Raw genomic sequence first — 18,149 nt, 5'->3', positions numbered from 1 at the left:
TTTAATTCTCAGTGGATTAACATACTGAAGAAAAAGCCATTTCTCCTTGAGCTCATGTAAACCTTTACAGTTCACAACTTTAAATATCAAATAACACACTGTCAAAAAGAAGCATCTGCTGTATATGAGTTTGAACTTTATTATTCCTTCAATAAAAATAGGCATGATAAATACACTTACTTGAGCTGTATACCACTAACTGAAGTAAACTCCCCATCTTAGGGTTTTATTTTCTCTTTAAAAAATTCTTGTAAGGTGATAATTTTCAAATTGATCTATAGAGCACCTCCTCGTTGTGACTGGAGATCTGATTAGTTACATAACTTATTTCCCCTTGCCTGGATTTTAATTTTTTAACGCATACAGAAAAATGCTTACTAATAAGCTCTATGTTCTTTTCTAGAAATTAAATGCACAGTAAAAGTTCTTTTGCTGCTCTTTCATTCTCTCTAGTCCAAATGGCACAGTAATCATGTTATGTATGTCAGCTTTTGTTAGTCCTGTTCCTCTCCCAAGGGCAAATAATTTCATAATACAGTCTGTTTTGGAGAAAGGCAGCAATTGACCTGTTACATGGTCACGTCTTAAATCATTGTTTTGTTGGAGGTACCTAAGGAGGTCTTCCATTATGGGAGTAAAAACCCAGCAGGCCGCAGAAGTTGAGAGTTCCCCATGAATAAGACTGGGTTTCCATGTCGATTGCCCCCAGTTATTACAGAATAGCATGAGAAGAGAAACAGTTTGTAGATAGGCTTGGTGTAGTGGGTCAAAAATATGGCCAAGTCTTGGCTTTTTAGTAGAGAATGCAAATGAATATTCATGTAAACTTGTCTATCTTTCGGGAGGGTGTTTAGTAAAGGGCAAGATGGGCAGCTTATTAAAAGAGCTGTCTTGATAAAGACCTCAGTAAAGCCTGCCTGTCAGTATCAGGGGAAGTTACCTTTTAGTATTAAAATGTCCAAGATACCAAAACAAGTTGCTGATAGGTAAAGGTTACATTTGATCTATAATTAAAAAAGCATTTATTAAAAATAAATGTAGTAGTTTGAGCGGAGGAAAATATCACAGTAGTAATGTTAATAAAAGATAGTTGTTAGTGCTCAGGGTCTGTATTTATGTCTTCGTTTTCTTAAGGAAGAACTCTCTCTGAAACCTTGCACACGGAGGGTGAAAATCCAAATAGTTTATCGAAAACTTGGACTATTGTCAAAGTGTTATCTAGCCTTGCCCGCGAGTGGAATTCAGATCAGCAGGTTTTTTTCCCTTCAGCCTTTTTTTTTTTCTTATTTTACTGTAGCTTTTTTTAAAAAGAATGCATGCTTAGAAACCCTCTGTTAAGAGGGTGACTTCTCCGTGAAGGAGTTTGGCCTGGAGGCCTGAGTTAGAAGTAGAGATTGCAGTGGGAAGGCCCCGACTCCGACACCGAACTAGGAAACCGAACACCAGGATTCCTGACACCTGAACTCTGCTTTCTTTGTGTGCCACTGGCTCTCTTAACTTGCCTTATGTATTTTATGCTCATAAGCCACAGCAATGCTGAGATGGGTAAGCTGAAAAGAAAAGCAACATGGAGGCATGCGCTGAAAAGAGAACATTGTGTTGTTAAGTATTGATATTTAAGGCAAGGATATATCTGTGTATTGAGAGAGGTGTCTGGGCTGTGTCTGCTTACAGAGTGGCCAGTAGCCTATTCAACATTGTAAATCATCAGTAAAAAGTTAAAATAACCTTTTTTTTTTTTTAAATGTTGTGGAGGCCAAAGTAAGCATAAAAAGGCAGGAAAATAACTGAGCATATCTGTGGTGGCATAGTTTAAGTAATGCCAGGTTGTTCTCTTTATGTTATGTAGAGCACCCACCAAAAAAGAGAGAGATGGTTTTTATGATAGTACCCAAAATAAATATATTGTGTCCTGGTAATCTAGGGGACTACAAACAGCAGCTTGTGTGTCCCACCTTCTTGTTAATTTTCAGGTAGAAAACAATTCCGTATTTATGGATTTGTAATGTGAGAATCAAAGCATTTGGCTCTGTAGCCTTCAGGGCTATAAAAATAGGTTTGGCCTAATCTGAACGTGACTTTCATTAATGTGACAGCAGACTGAGATAAACAGCTGCAAGAATACTGTAGCAATAGTATTCTTATAAAAATGGTTTGAAAAGAACAGGGAATGAGAAGAAATATTACTTTGTAACAGTATGAACTAGTATTTCAGGGATACAGTGCGGTTTCCATGACCTGAGGATGGTAGGTGCATGATTCTTCTGATTTTCTACATTGTTGACTTTCCCTCCCCATACTGTGGTCTGATATGAGAGGAGTATCAACAACTTAATTCCCAAGAATATGAAAATTACAGAATAAAGGGGTCACCGAACTCCAAAGTAAAATACCAAAACTGCCTTAATTTTCTGGGGTATTTTCGTGTCCTGCATCCTATGGAGCACTGAGACTAAGGAATAACACTTTAACAATTTGTTTCAATTCATTTTTACATGTTGGATTAAAAAAAAAAACCCTTACCTGGTGCCAATGTTTGATCTGGCAAAGCATATGTTAGAAGTAATTTAAGGGCTTGAATGTTTATGTTTCCCCAGTATAATGAATGTTTGAAGCATTAGGCCTTTTTGCTGAAATCTAACATTGTCTGTGCTTATCTTCAAATGTGGTGAGCTGTTGTCATTACAAAGGAAACACAGTCTGTCTACAGCAGAGCTTGAGTAGTATTCCTGTATCCTTTTCCTTACATACTTATCCAAGTAAGTTCTGTAACTTTTTTTTCTGTGTATGTGGGGGGAAAACCTGATAGAAACAATCTGTGTGCTGTGTTGCATCAAAAACCTGTTTATATAATTTTGCAGAATTCAACAGAGATAGGGTCCATTGTAAAGCCAAGAAGTCAAACTACTAAACTAAAAAAAAATTAATAGCCTGCATAACTGACAGTCCTCTTACCTAGCAAAAATGTAGATTTTATTGAGGCCTGAGTGAAAGTAAGAATCTGTTGAACACCTGTGTTTTGAACTTTTAGAAGAAATAAGACACTATGAGAGAACTAAAGACACCCTGACTTTATGCTGGGAGCCACCACTGGCGAACAGTAGCTTCAGCACTTTGGCTTGGGCCTAGTCCTGCCTTGACATGGCTTGACAACCTCTGCCCAAGCCTGCGGTGCCATGTGTGTATGAGATCAGTTGTGCTCTTCTGAGTTAAGATGTAAGCCCCTAGGAGAGAGGCGAGGTTCAGGACAACGCTAGGGTGGTCCTCGGTGTAACTTGGCTCCTCGTCTTGCTTTGGTGGCTTTAACCAGTCATGACTCCTGTGTTGCAGGGCTGGTGAGGCTGGCGAGGAGCTGGCCATGCAGCATCTGCATCCCTCTGTCAGTAGGCACAGCGCTTGTACAGGGAGCTGCGGAATGATTTTGCAGAGGCGGGTGGGTAGCACTGTGCTAGGCTGTGCTGCCCTGCGATTGCCCTTCTGCAAGGTGAGGCTGGAGGTTGTCTCTGTTGGTCAGAAAACTGCCTTTCTGCTATAGCTGGAGCGTATGGAAAAATGGGAGCCGAGGAGGAATCGGGACTTCAGTGTTTCTTTCCTGGTTCTCTTGAGTTCTTGTCTGATGGTGGACTGGTTGTTTAGTCTGCTTGCTCACCTGCATAATACAGCTAGTTGCTAGCCTCCATGGTTATTGTGAAGTTCCAATTGCTCACAAATCGTTGCGAGAAGTTCGGATGGAAGAACCTGCGGAGAAGTGTAATTAGGATTTAGGGTAGTTAGCATTTCTGTGCCTCAAAGAGTTGAGATTAATTCTGATTTATTGAAGCCATTAGCTCAATTTTACTGTCCTCAAAATGGGGGTGGGGGGGGTGGGGGAACCTTCATTTTTGTGACCATCTTAATTGTTTTATTTGCTCTTTCCTCAAAATTCTCATATCTGAACAGCTCAGAGTGCCTCTTGTAGCTGTTCACTCCCATTGCAAAACCGCATCTGCTGGGAGGCAACCTGTACCATTAACTCCTTCCACATTCCAGTAAGAGCCTTGTACTTTTGTGTAAAGCATTCATTTTTTCTGACTGCTCGTTTGCTTCCTTGGCTTTTTTTTTTTTTAGCTTATAGATTTTTGTTAGAGGAAAAGAAGTAGGAAGCAGCAATAAAATGTGGCAGTAAGCTCTTGAGGATGAATTCGGTAGTGTACTTTATACTGTGGCTTTGTATTGGAGCAAGAACCTGGCAATATGTTAGACTTCACTGTAATTATAAATCTTTCAATCCAGATTCAGTTGTCTGGTCTTACCAAATTAACCTAGTCTGATTCAAAAAAAGGGTACAAATATCTAACATGGAGCTTTGTTGGGATATAGGTAAGCACATGAGCCACAAACTGCTCTTGTGAGTGGTCCTGCAGAGCAACCACCAGTGTGTGCAGTTCCTAGAGTCCTTATGATGTTATTACTTTTTTGACTTAGGAAGTCTCAGGTGCCCACAGTTAACTTTTGGGCCAGCCAGGAGGGACCTCAGCTTTAGAAGAGTTGAGCAGCTTGGCAAATTGACATGGGTCCAGACACTGTGGTGCTCCTCTGCCAGGTTTCTCTGCAGGGCTCTATTTGGTAGATACTCTGAAAGCAAGCCTTCCTGCACACCTATCCAGCTGTGTGGGTTTCAAAAGCAATGGGAACCTCATGTTTCTTTTCAAGTAGATCAGGGAGAGGTGGTGGGGAAGTTTCTCTGCTTTGAATTTCTGCAGTAGCCTGTTTGCTCGTACAGTAGCTAAAGCTGTTACCCAGGATGCTGGAGACACAGGTTGGATCCTATCATGGGTGCGACTGCTTTGGTTTTGAGAGAGAGGGTGAGAGTGCCTCTTCTGGGAGGTTCAGTGCTGTGGAGCCAGGGTGGAAAGAAGTGCTCCCTGCTAGTGTGCTGGTGTCCTGCAGCACTCCAGGCTTTAAAATGGCATCAGAATTTCTTATCAATTCACTGTAAATACTTCATGTTATTGTATCTTTGAATTATGTTGTCCTTCAGTCACCACTCTGTACTGAATTCCGGAGTTTGTGTTAAACAGCAGATTCTGGCTTTGGAGGCCAGATACCTTTTTTAAAAACCAAACCCTAAGAGTGGTATTGCTCAGTATTGTGGTACTGCAGTCTTCCTTGTGATTTAGCCTGAGATTTAACTCTGTTCTTTTGGAAATGAATAGTAGCAGCTTAGGTCTTTTAATTTTCTTTTTTTTTTTGAAGATTTTATTTTTCAGTCCTAGACTCCTAAATGATCAGTCTGAGTCCATCTGTCTTGCAGAATGGCTTAGCTGCCAAAGTGACCACCCCATTTGTGGAAAGGCATTTGGATATTTCTGAAAAATTTTCCTTTAAGGCCTATTAAAGAGGATGGCTGTAAGCAGAAATGGCCTTTTTGTTTTATGAAGAGGGTGCCTCAATTCATGTGCTGTTCAGCTGGGCATAATGGTTAGTTTCTTGGACTCTTTCTCGAAGTATTGAACTAAAATATGGAAATAATAGATGCTTTTTTCATAAACCAATTTCAGTTTTTAGTGTGAATTCAGCTTTAATCATCCACTGTCCAGTGTCTCTGAAGTTTAGAAGAATTTTTAAAATATTACATGGATAGTTGACACTGATTCAGGCAAGGAACCTGCATTTTTGAGTTTGAAATGCTGTGTTAAGTAGAAATTGCTATTAGATTAAATTACTGTAAATGTGTACCTTTTTCTAGATTAGCTATGAGTATGATACTTACAGAATGACTTGTAATGGGATCCTTTATCTTTCTGCAGGAGTGTGAGGTGTAAAGAAACATATCTTCAAAGATCAGAAGAAGGGTAATACTTTTGATAGCACATTTGAGAACCAGATCGATATAAAATATCCTTGACTTATTTTTTTTATTTGAAGAAATGCTGAGCAAGTTTGTTGTACATTCAGTTGGGATTTACTTGGATAATAAAATCTAGTTGTGCAGTGTGTAATGTGCAGTTTTCATACCGTTTATATTATATATTGACTTCTGTCAAAGAGAGACTACCTATTTGTTGCAGGATTTGAAAATAAATCCCCTGGTCCCTTGCAAATTTTTATGCTTGAGGTTTTCTATGGTGTTATATGCATAAGACCTGCGTGAATTTGATAAAGTTGATTTGAAGTTAGAAGTACATCACTTATTTTTACTTTGAGATACTCTGATTTTCAGTATTGAAGTGATGAAATATGTACAAAAGTAGGTGTTCTGAAAGTAGCAATGAAGTAAAAGCTTCCGGTAAGGTGTGGGGTTTGTAGTGAGTTTTCCAATTTTGTTTTATAGGCTTATTTCTAAAAGAATATAGGTAGGTGTTTTCTCCATCCGAAATTCACCTTGTATGTGAAGAAGCAAGTACCTTTTGAAGAACCTGAGATATTCTGTTAGTGGATGTTAATAGAAGTCTTACAAAACCCAGGTCTGCAATTTTCCTTAGCGAAGTTAGTATACAGTTAACTGCTTTCCTGAAATAGTTCTGCATTTTTGAGGGGGCCAAAAAGCACATGAGAAGTTGGTAGAATTTAAAGGGAAGGAGGTACTTTCAATTATAAGTTCCTTCCAAAAATCTTGTCCCACATAGAGTAAGAAAAAATACCTATGAGAACTGACATAGAAACCAGTGTAGCAGTTCCTCTCTCTTTCCCCTTTCTGCTTCTGTTTTCTTTTAATTTTTGACTGTCCTATAGATATAAATGATTTCACTGTTGCCTGTGATACAAAAAGAAGTCTGCTTCACCCTCTTTGAAGACATCCTAATGCATCAATGTGTGAGCCGGAGACTCTTTGGAAATACCCTTTCATGGAACAAGCTATTAGGACATCATATTAGAAGGGTGCTTGCTCGCAAGCTAAGAATTTTTCAAAGTATGTTTCAAAAGCTGTGTACTTTGTAAATTTTCTTCTTTGTTTTAGGGCATTTTAGCTTGTTTATTTTTTGCTGCTTCAGTGAGAAGCACAGTGCAAGTGTTCTGATTCAAACATTAGTCAAAACGAGTATGATCTAAATAACACTTGGAAAATTTTGCCTCTAGTTTTAATAATTTTCATTCTACTTTGGTTTCAACTGAATTATCATATAAGGCTTTTATTTTTTTTTGTTAGTATTGCATTCTTTTCATACTCTTGCAAATGCAGATTAGTTATTAGAAGTTCTTTTTTTCATCTCTCTCCTTTTTTTCTTTTTTTTTGGGGGGGGAGGGAACAACAGTTATTTATTTGAATATCAACTTCATGGGTGGCTGTACCACTGCAAAAGTACAGGTGCTAAAGCACGGTGATGAAGTGGTACTGAACAAGGTTACTGCTGTGTATGGTAGAAGAAAATGAAAATGTCAGACTGAGACTCTGGCATAGCCTACAGCAATACTGAATATTCTGGCTCGAGGGGGTTGAACGAGAGCCAAATACAGGTATGAGACTGATGTGTATTGCTTGCTCTGCTTCCGAAGTGCTCATTTATTTTTCAGCTGTCCTGATGTTATTCCTGTGTGCTCCCTACCTACTGTCTGACCCCACCACAAGCCCTGCTAGCAGAGGGAAGAGAGGCAGGAGGACAGGACTCCCCTTTCAGCCCCTGGAGAAACTCCCTGGAGTCCATACAGCCGACCTTGGGCTTTCTTCTGTATGTGAGAGCAGTAAAGCAAAGTGACAGTGTGTTTGGATTTTGGTTGAAACTGCTATCATGATGCCCACATTCTTTTTTCCCCCCTTCTCTTCGATTCCTGGTTATGACTTCTCTCTATTGTCCCTAGTTAATATTTTAGTTATGAATAATTTAGACTAGGGAATTATTTTCTTTTATTTGCACAGCTTTCATGTTGAAGGAAGAAATTTTTTTTAAAATAGTTGATAAGTAAGATGGAAATTGTAAGCAGAAGTAAAAAGTGAGAAGAGGAATTGGCTGCTCGGGTCAGTTATTCAGGAACAGAAAAAGGAATTAATTTTGCATAGACAAATAAAAACAAAATTTTGCAGTTCTGTACTTCATGCATATTTTGTCCTTTTTCTATAATTCCTCTATTTCATAGCTCAGATGTTTAGGTGTTCTTTTGGAATTTTAGAAGTACTTGCTTTTAGTTGGCTTTTTTCAGTGACTTTAGTCAATTAAAAAGGAATCTTTCTCCTAGAGCTATCATCAGGGGAAAATGTGCAGTACTTCATAGGTTTCTTCTTTTTCTTTGTTGTAATGTCTCATGTCTCCTGAAATTTGAAAGTTGGACCATGCCTTTGTTCTCTGCATCTTTTGATGCTATCTTACTGGCTGTAATCAGACTATTCTGAAGACTACACAATGAGTTTGCTCTGTTTTCTGCAAGCATGGATAATTTACTGGGTTTTGTAATTGGAGGAATTTTGGTGTCTTTTTCTTGCAGTTACAGGAGAGCATTTGGCATTTTCTGACATGATACATAGCACTGGTCTCCAAATTCATGTCTCTGTTTTATACAGATGGATATGATGTCTTGAGATGCATTTAATTCACAAATGAACTGTTACTGAATATCTCACAATATAGTTTTAAAACATATTTGTGTTCAATTTTTGTTTGGCTTTGAAAGCCCCATCAGAGATGTATGTGAATGCAGGGAGGAAGTGGTTGGTAAAATTATCTCCATTCTAGGAAGGCTTCTGACCCTGTTCCTTGTGAGAGTCTTATACCTCCTAGACTAGAAAGGGGCTACACTGCTGCTGCTCGACTCAAATTAACTTGCTTTGCTCTGCTCAAATTATCTATCTGTGGTTTGTTGTCCAAGTGAGAAGATGTTTCAGATGAGGTCTTGTAGGTCTCATTTTATTGTTTCCATTAATCGTTTAGGTGATGGACTAGAAAATGCAATTATGAAATCTGTGCATGACACTAACAGCTAGCAAAATCTTTGCAGGCTAGGAATAGTTCTTTTTCTGTTGGATAAATGGTGAAAAAACAAAAATACAACTGTAAATGCAGCATTTAGGCTGGAAAAGTCAAATGTGCAAAGGCAAAATGTAGTATTGCAGAAAACTTTCTAGATATTTTAGTGGCCTAAACTAACATGGCTAAAGCAACTCCTAGGTGTTTACTATCTCTCTCTGTAAGAGGTCACTGCTTTGCAACAAGTACAGATGAATTCAATATAAAGCTATAATATAAAGGGTGGGGAACCATGATGATACTTTTTCAGGATGGTAAGTATTAACATAAAAAGCATCTGTGGCCAATTACTCTCCATGTTCCTGGGAGTGGGACTAATTTCCAGCAGGAAGGTTTGAGGTGGTTGGCTTGTTTGTTTGTTTTATTGTAAGAATATGTAATTAAAATAATGGAACAGGCTAGTTAGGGAGGTTGTTGAATCTTGGTTGTGGGAGGTTTTGAAGAACAGGTTAGACAGATACCATTTATGGTATAGGTGTATTTATCCAGCTTCAGAGCAGGGGCTAGAAAAATAACTTCTTAAGGTTCCCTCAGGTCTTCCATTTCAATTTTGTGTGAATGTTTGTATATGGCAAAGCTGGAAACACAAAAAACTTGATACGCTTGTAATCTGGTTTGCCTTTTGCATTTTGAACATCTGTAAATTGGAGCATAAAAGAAGGAAAGTATTGCTATTGTTCTATTCTGTATTTTAATTTTATGGTTTTAAATGTGAAAAACTATAGAACTGGTTACAGTGAAAGCTGGTGCTAATTTCTTTTTTTTCCTTTTTTGTTGTGCGTGGCTGCAGGTCGCTTGGTTGGTGCCCTGGATGCTGTGTTAGATTCTAATGCACGTGTTGCTCCATTTCGAATTTTACTTCAAGTTCCCGGATCGCAAGTTTACTCTGCCATAGCATGTGGTGAGTTATTGAATGGATCCGAAGTTTACTGGGCCATAGCTATTGGTGAGTCACATATGAAAAAACCCAGTTCTGAGCATGATTCTGAGCATGCTCAGTATCTGCATGTCCAAGAAGCTCAAGGTAACCCAGACTAGTAGTGTGTGTAAAGCTATTGGCTATAGCTTGTTTAACAATCAAATTAACCTTCGGTTGAAATTCCAGATGTTAATCATGAAAATGTATTAACCTGGCCAGTCTTCAGTGCTATTCTCATTTCTTCTTTTCCAGTCTGTAAAAATGCTACTGTTGAAATTTATGGTAGGTTTTCTTTTCATTTCTTACATGAATCAAGCAGTGAAATAGTTTGCTAATGTAAGTGTTGACCTATTGGTGATGGTGTCTGACATGGTAGTCCTTTAAATGAAAGCACACTCCTCCTTTACATTCTTACAAGCTTGTTCAACATCTCTTCAGTGGTCCCAGCTGAGATCAGTTTGTATTTCACCCATTAATACTGTAATTCTTCCCTGTGTCCCTTAAGGAAATGTTCTACACTGAGAAAGGGCTGCCTAGGGGAAGTTTCTGTGTATCTGCAAAAGAGCTCTGTTTTGAAGGGACCATACTGAAGTGAAGGGTTGCAAATCAAAACTGCTGTGCATTGACAGATGTGTGTGAAGAAGATTGTGTAAAGCCCACCTGTGTTATTTTTTGTTGTGGGTGGGTTTTCTTGTTTTCTCAGTTGCCCTGTGCTTTATGTCCCCTTCCCATCCCCCCCTTTTCTTTTAATGCCACCTCACTGAGAAATTTAAGAATTCAAGAGCTCCATGCCGTTATACCCCTCTGAGGACAGTTAGCTTTTACTGGAAATGTGAGTTCAGTGTTGCTGTCATGGGTTTATTGGTCATTTAAGCATATGTAATATTCCTTTCTGGGCTGATCCATGCCCTATCCACACTCTTACTGCACAATGGCAGCAGAGTTCTCCTTATTAAAGGAAATATAAATCAAAAACTTGCCTAGTTGGAATGATTCAGGATTTTGCTGAGATAAAATTATGTTTAAAGTTTTCTAAAATGTACTCTTTTCTCCTTCTAAACGAATACACAGCCCCAAGAAAATGAGATTTATAGTAACGGAATGGAAAGCAGAGGGTTCTGTTTTGTATACTGTATAGGTAAAACACATTTGTTGTTGCAGGAACTGGGTAGAAATTAAGAAACACAGTAGCAGAAGTTGGTTTTGAATAGTACTTTTGTCGTGAAATCGTGACTTGAGTGTCCAGGGAAGTATTGGCTTTGGCAAGAGCAGACAGAACAACAGCATGACTTGATGCTTTTCTTAGGAAGCTGAAGGCCTGCAAATTACTCTTCTTTCCCCACCATGCTACAGCTGTCCTTACATCCTCTTTCCCACATGTTTCTGGTTGAGTTGTTTGGGATGGGCTGGCAAAGGCTGCTCTGCGCTGACGTGCTCCCCACACAGGGCTAGGGTGTGCTGTAGCCATGCTGGAGTGCCTGCTGCATGGGAGCCCCATTATGCGCTTCTCAAACTTGCCATCTCTTAGTGAGGTGCTGAAGAAGCTCACGCAAGTGTGATGTTAGAGTTTTGTTACTGGATTTTTAAGGAGCAGTCTGTCAAACAAATTGAGGATGGTTCCTGCTACACAGTAAAGACAAGAGCAGTTCCAGGAACTCTTAGCAGTCTCCTGATATAACTTCATTAGGGATAGCCATTGTGTTGTTAGAAATTTAATTAAAATGACATTTTTCAATTGCATGTTGACAGTTCTCTGTTCTAGGAGCTGTAGGCTTAAATGGTAATTTATGCGTAAAGGTCATATCTGTATTACAGTCTTTTTCAAATCTCTGAGGGCTGCTAGGAAATCTGATCCATACCCAGCACAGCTGTTCTGGCAGAGCTGTTTTCATCCAGATGGTTAACTGTGTTACACCAAAAAGGGGAAAAAATCCCTAACCTCAGCCATGGTGTAGATTCACTTATGACTTTCTTTTCAGACGGCTTGTAGCCAAAATAGAAACATAAGTAACAATCAGGTGAAGTGATAACCATTTGAGAGAGGGAGGGCATGGCAATTATTCAATAAGAAGGTTTAAAGAAGAGCATAAGAGGAGTTAGATGATGGTTAGATGAATATACATTTGGCACAGTCACATAGAAAATAGACAAAAGGTGAAATAAAACAAAATGCTGTGAAGAGCACAGGAAGAGAAGTAAGAAAGAGACTGACAAGGCATGCGTGGTATCAGTATTAGCCATGAAATGTGAATTAGAAATAAAGAAGGGACCAAAAATTTGTTGGGCTGGCCTGTCAAATAAAGGAGAGAACGATCTTTGAGTATTTAAGCAGAATCTGTGGGGATACCTAAAGGCAGGCAGGAAAGACTGCAATAGTTTCAATAAAAGATAACTACTACTTGAGCCAAGGCTTAGAGCAGTAAGAACAATGTGGATGCTGCTGTGAAAGACTCCCTGCTCATGCCTTATTTCACAAGAGACAGCCCACCAGCTCTCCCATGCAGTTGATATCTTTTAGGCTGCTTAGATGTAAAAATTCAACTCAGCATTTGCTTTTGCACAGCCATTTCAGCATAAAATGACTGTGTTTCTGGTGTTCTTAACAATTAATATAATTTGTTTTCTTTATGTAAAGGCTGTTTAAGTGTCTCTTCTTTCTTGATTTTTTTAAATTTTTATTTATTTAACCTTGATTGATGATACTTATGAAGTTCCATCACCAGATCTTCCTGTCAAGGAAGTTAAAGCTTGGAAAATTTCCCTGCCAGTTGGCATTCCTTATGGGAAACAGAGCAGAGGAAGGTGGAAAATCTTAAGCTAAATTTATCATCTGTTATTGTGAGGCAAAATGCTGTCTCTCTGAGATACGCACAAATCAGAATTTGAGATAATGGGTCTTCTATTTGAGATTCATCTTATTATTATACTCCTCTGTGCTTTTTATGTTTCATGCCACACTACTACTCTCCCCTTTTCCACTAGCTAGGTACTAGAAAAAGCACCTTTTTGCTGCCTTTATGTTTTTACTGATAGTATTTATTCACTGACTAGTAAGAGCTAGAGCAGCCAGATTTTCTCCTGATGTTCCTGTATTTTGCCTCTTTTGCACTGATTTTTCTGTCCTTGTGTTATAATGAGATGCAGCTATAGGTCAGTTTTAAGCAGTAACAGCCAACACAAGCAAGTGACCGAAATGTTATTTCTGGAGTTAGTGTGAACATATTACCTTTTTTTAAAAAGAAGGGGGGGACAAAACCCTTAAATCCCACCATTTTTCTAAGATTTTTCTATTCACTGTATTTGTCCCCCGAAACTGTACAAACACACTCCTGTAGATCTTACAAGTGTTGTTGAACTGAACTCCTTTATTTTTAGGTGCTTTAATTACTACAGAAAACTTTTCAAATAAGGTACAAATTATGACTATGTAACTTCCTCTCAAAACCTGTGCAAGGCATGTGTGTATACATACGCATGTGCATACAACGGAAGGGAGAAAGAAACAGGGAATTTTGGGAATAAGGCCAAGGTTTATGCTGGCTGCTTAAGGAGTGTCATGTCAAAATGAGCTGTATTTTAACAGATTGATAAGTTTTGCTGTTTTTTTTTCCTGCTTTGACTTTTAATGTAGCATTTGCTGGCTGAGAATTTTTGTGAAGATACTAAAAATGAAAAGCACTAAAACTAATTCTTTACAACAATAAGGTTTTTGTTTTTTCCTGTAACTATACTGTTACATATTAGACTTTTTTGACCTGTTTGCTACTGAGAATTTTGAGTTTGAAAGTTCAGTATCTCATAATGAATTTATGAAATGTATTTTATTGCTTTTTCTTCTTCCTTTCAATTTAATTTTATAGCATGAATTTCAATATATTAATTTTGCTTTTTAGGTGCCACTGTAGAGGAGATAAACCAGCACTGGGAATGGCTGGAGCAAAACTTGCTCCATACTTTGTCTGTTTTTGACAATAAAGAAGATATTGTTAGTTTTGTCAAAGGGAAAGTAAAGGTAAGGAAACTTTGTCTTGGTTTCACCCTTCCCTGCCCACTCACATGGGATTTGTTAGAAATAATGTCATGAAGTTATTGTCATTCAGATTTGTTTTTGCCCATGTAAACTTTCTTTTTCTTTTTTTGGTAAAATACACTGACCTAACTACTGCGTTCATCCTGAATGCAATTATATTTATCACAAAATGTGCCTACTTTTCTTGTTCACGTCTTTATTTCCACACTTCTGCATATCCATGGTCTCGCTAATTTATTGTCATCCAGTCTTGTAAGAAGTTGGGAGATATTTGTACTCCTGTGTTTTCATACAAGACTACACAGCTAGCGGCTTCTTATAGAGCAAGGATTCCTAAATCTTCCTTGGGCCAAGTGTCGCCATTGGCATGATGGTGCTGGCTGCATGCTCCATGCTAAGCAGCAATACCTTCTGTAGGGTGGAGAAAAACATGTTCCATCATGTGTGTTCAGTCAAAAGAAGAGCAGCTCTATGGCCACTTCTGTGCTGTGGTTAGAGTGTTGATAGGTTTTTCTCTGTGATGTTTGAATCTGCTGTGGCCTGCATTCTTGTATGTCCACTTGCATCTCCATGGAAGCTGCCTGATATCAAATCTAATTTCATCTTCATCACTTCCTGTTCTTTTTCCTGTAAGAGGTTGTGGTGTATAGCTGGGCTTCCTTAAGCATCTTTTAATTCCTTCTCCTCTCCAAAACGTTGTTAAACACTTTCCCTTCATTTATCTCAGCTTTCCTCCTTACTACATTTCTCCTCTCATCTCCCATGTTTTTTCCAGCTTTATCCCATCAATTTCTACTGGCCAGTTCTGTCCAAGCATCCTTTTTCAGTACTGTCATCCCACTTGATCAGGCTTGGAGATTTCAGTAGGTAATAGCCCAAGTGACTGAATCTACTAGCAAAACATTCATATTGATGATGATGTAATCGCCTCTGTGCAGGGAGAGCAGGCCCCTTGCAGGGAATCAGCCTTGGCCTGGCAGGCTGGGCAGTACCCAGGGTGCTTGGACCCTGCAGCGAGGGTGCTGCTTGTCTTCTTGGGCTCCACTCATGAGGATTCAGCGTGGAAATTGCTGTTGGCTTTGAAGAGTGTATGAATCTTGGTCGCTGGACTGCAGTGAAGCTGCCGGGTATCCGCATTGCTGTACTAATAAGCGTGCCTCTAAAAGGCTGAAGGTGGAATTCTAAAGTTAGGGGAATTTGGTGACTGAAAAGCAAATTTAAAGGAATAATGTCACATCCAGTTGAACTTATAAAGCCTGGCTTCTGGTACACTGCTTCTAATAAAATACATGCTCCCACAGAAGTTTGGCAATGGCTGTCACCTGTGCAGGTCTGCTGGTGGCTGTAAGTCAGGTCCTACTGCAGCTTTTTCCTTGGTAAGAGTTTTAGTAAGATGCTTTTCTCTACCCACTTCTTTGTTTTGGAAAGCTTGTGGGAACATAATGTTCTTGGCTAATTTCAGCCCTGCTGTTATGATCTCAGTGGGTTCTGGGGTTGGGGAAGAAGGGGAGGAGAGACGAAACAGCATTGCATAAATCTTGTTTCTTTAGGAAAGTAGGATGAAAACTTGACTCCAGTGCCCTGCACTTTGCTGAAAAGCTTCACTGACTTCTGCTTCTGTTAGTAGTACAGGGATTCTTAGTACAGAACAGATGTCTGAGTGCACTGCATGGCTTGATAACTGTGGCAGAGAATTACCTAGTACAGCGGAGTATTTAAAATTCTTCAGGTTTCATTACTTAATACTAAAGGCCAGATTTTGGACACTCTGGCCTCTGCTGCAGACTTTTGGCATATTGGGATTGCTTGGTAAATGCAAATGATGTCAGGTGCTGTAATATGCAAGTTACTTATCAGAATGGTGCAATGTGTGTTTAACTTCTTTCTAGTAATACTGCTATTAAAATTCTCAACGTGTCATTATTTCCATGTAGATGTTCTTAAGTTGTATTTGTAATGGTTTAAGGCATGTTGCAAGTTACTGGTGTGTTTGATTGTGTTGCTTTGTTGTAGGAAAATAGTATTGATCAGTATACAAAGTTATTACTGTACTTTTGCCAAATAACAGGAATTACAAGCAGCAATGAAACTCTCAATATGTTTCTGCCAGACTCATTGTGGAGTGGGGGGAGATAGACAAGGAGTCTTGGTGTGAAAGTATAGGTAATGTATGAGAGATACAAACACTGTAGAAATTTATTCATTTGTGAAACTTGCAAATCAACTTCAATTTCCTTTTAAGAAAGAGCTGTGTTTTCTTAAAATTTGAATGGGTAGCTTGTAGTAACTTGTCTGAATGCGAATACTGCAGACTTATCATAATATGTTATCCTGTTTTTGAATCAGGCACTGATTGCAGAGGAAACCAGCAGTAAACTAGCTGAGCAGGAGGAAGATCCTGAAAAGTTCCGAGAAGCCCTAGTGAAATTTGAATCCAGATTTAATTTTCCTGAAGCAGAAAAGTTGATCACCTATTATTCCTGCTGTTGTTGGAAAGGAAAAGTTCCACGGCAGGGCTGGCTGTATTTGAGTATCAATCATCTCTGTTTTTATTCCTTCTTCCTGGGCAAAGAATGTAAGTGTAAATAAGTAAGAAATCTAATGCTATGCAGAGATGTAAATATAACTAAATGCAAAACAGTTATTCTTTTTTATGAAAAATGTAATTCTGCTCTGAAGTCTCTCTTCTGAGTTTTTTTCTGTTTGGATGAAATATTTTGTTTAATTTGTTTTTCACTTCATCCTTTACCAGATTAAAAATAAAATATGAACATAATAAAAATGAATATATAAGCATATGTAGATACAGTTGCTATTTAGGTCTCTTTCTTTTAATGTTAAGCAGATTTAAAATGTGAGAGACCTCCTACAGATTCTTAAATAGATAGTTTTAGTGCTGAAAATGGTCACTAAGGAACAGTCCCTCCCACATACATGGAAGCACAATAATAGCTGCTTTTAACACAGCTGCTGGTAGAGCAGGAATAGACAGCAAGATAGTAAAGGAAGTGCTATAGTTGACTAAGAAAGCGTGCTACCAGAAATGTGCGAGTTTAGCTATGTGTTTGAAAATAGAACAGGAAACAAAGCTGTATCTTGCTCTCTAAACAGTGGTGTGAAAATTCAGTATTTTCAAGTGAAAAGGGACAATTTTCTTTTCTACACATTTCAGAACAACAGTACAGGAAAGTTGGAACAAGTATGTCCCATGATTTTAAGATCTTCACAAAGTGGCAAATTTGTGTGTGATGGTGACTAAAAATCTAAGTGTATACTTTAGGAAGTTAATTGTAAGACTTTGGTCATGATTTTCTGCTGCAGAGGAAGAGTTGATTATGATCTGGTTTGATTATGAAAAGCTCGTCAGGAATAAATATTGGAAGGTAAAAACAAATGTAGCTGTTTAAAGTGTGTAGCAGTCCTCTGCTTCATAAGAGTGTGCTTGAACTGATATTTTTGTGAGTCCTGTATATTCTGCTGTATCTTCAGCAAGGATAATAAAATAAACCTAAAAAGAATTGCCAGTTATAACAATTAGGAAAACGTTACTATTTACTGGCCAGATTTAGAATTGGGATGGCTAGTCAAATGAAAATGTAGATTTAAAGCTGAAGAACATTACTGTAAAAATAAGTAAGATAGTAATTGTTAATTGCTAAGATTTAAAACATACAAGGGCATACCTAGAGCTGGAGATCCTTTTCTTATTATTTTATTTCAGGCCAATTATTTTGTCATATCTGCAAGAAGTGGGTAGTTAGATTTAAAATACCAGTATGTTTGTTACTCATTATAAATACAAAAGTTGAATCTGATTTGAAAGAATATAGTGGATTTTTTGATGCATACTAGATATCTGAATCCTTATTTAATTTCCTTATTTTCTGTGTAGTATTAAGTAATGTCTTTTGTGAATTATTTCTTCTTGCTGTCATTGCAGACTTTCACTCATTAAATCTCAGATAACCAGTCTGCCAAAGCACACAAAGCAAAAATGATGCTTATTAATGAAGGATAAAGAGTGAGAGAGGAAAGAGAGGAGAAAAATCCTTCATACTGTTCCAGACATTTTGTTTATGCAGTACCTTAGATTGTTAAATGATACTGGAAGAACAACATCACACTGTATTACTTAAGAAGAAATAATTTCTCTTTAATAATAATTCATTACGAAAAGGCACCCACCCCCTCCCCCAAACAGCTACATGTTTGTGACTTTTCATTTTGAAGAAGGAGAGTAAACTCTTCATTCAGTGTTACA

At 38.2% G+C, this 18,149-nt stretch overlaps 1 protein-coding gene across 3 annotated transcripts in view; it reads left to right on the top strand.

Moving 5' to 3' along the window:
- TBC1D8 (TBC1 domain family member 8) overlaps window positions 1-18,149 on the top strand; it is a 50,883-nt gene that overhangs the window by 4,033 nt on the left and 28,701 nt on the right. For 2 of the 3 annotated variants that reach the window (XM_064502509.1, XM_064502527.1), the window contains exons 2-4: window positions 9,730-9,885; window positions 13,752-13,870; window positions 16,235-16,463. In XM_064502509.1, the coding sequence (XP_064358579.1) occupies window positions 9,730-9,885; window positions 13,752-13,870; window positions 16,235-16,463 (504 nt within the window). The remainder of the gene's footprint in view (window positions 1-9,729; window positions 9,886-13,751; window positions 13,871-16,234; window positions 16,464-18,149) is intronic. The other variant, XM_064502520.1, reaches the window with a different exon arrangement.

This window comes from Dromaius novaehollandiae, chromosome 1 (assembly GCF_036370855.1).
Source record: "Dromaius novaehollandiae isolate bDroNov1 chromosome 1, bDroNov1.hap1, whole genome shotgun sequence".
Classification (NCBI taxonomy): domain Eukaryota; kingdom Metazoa; phylum Chordata; class Aves; order Casuariiformes; family Dromaiidae; genus Dromaius; species Dromaius novaehollandiae.
The sequence above is the reverse complement of the archived record's forward strand: the minus strand, read 5'-3'. Positions and strand labels throughout refer to the sequence as shown.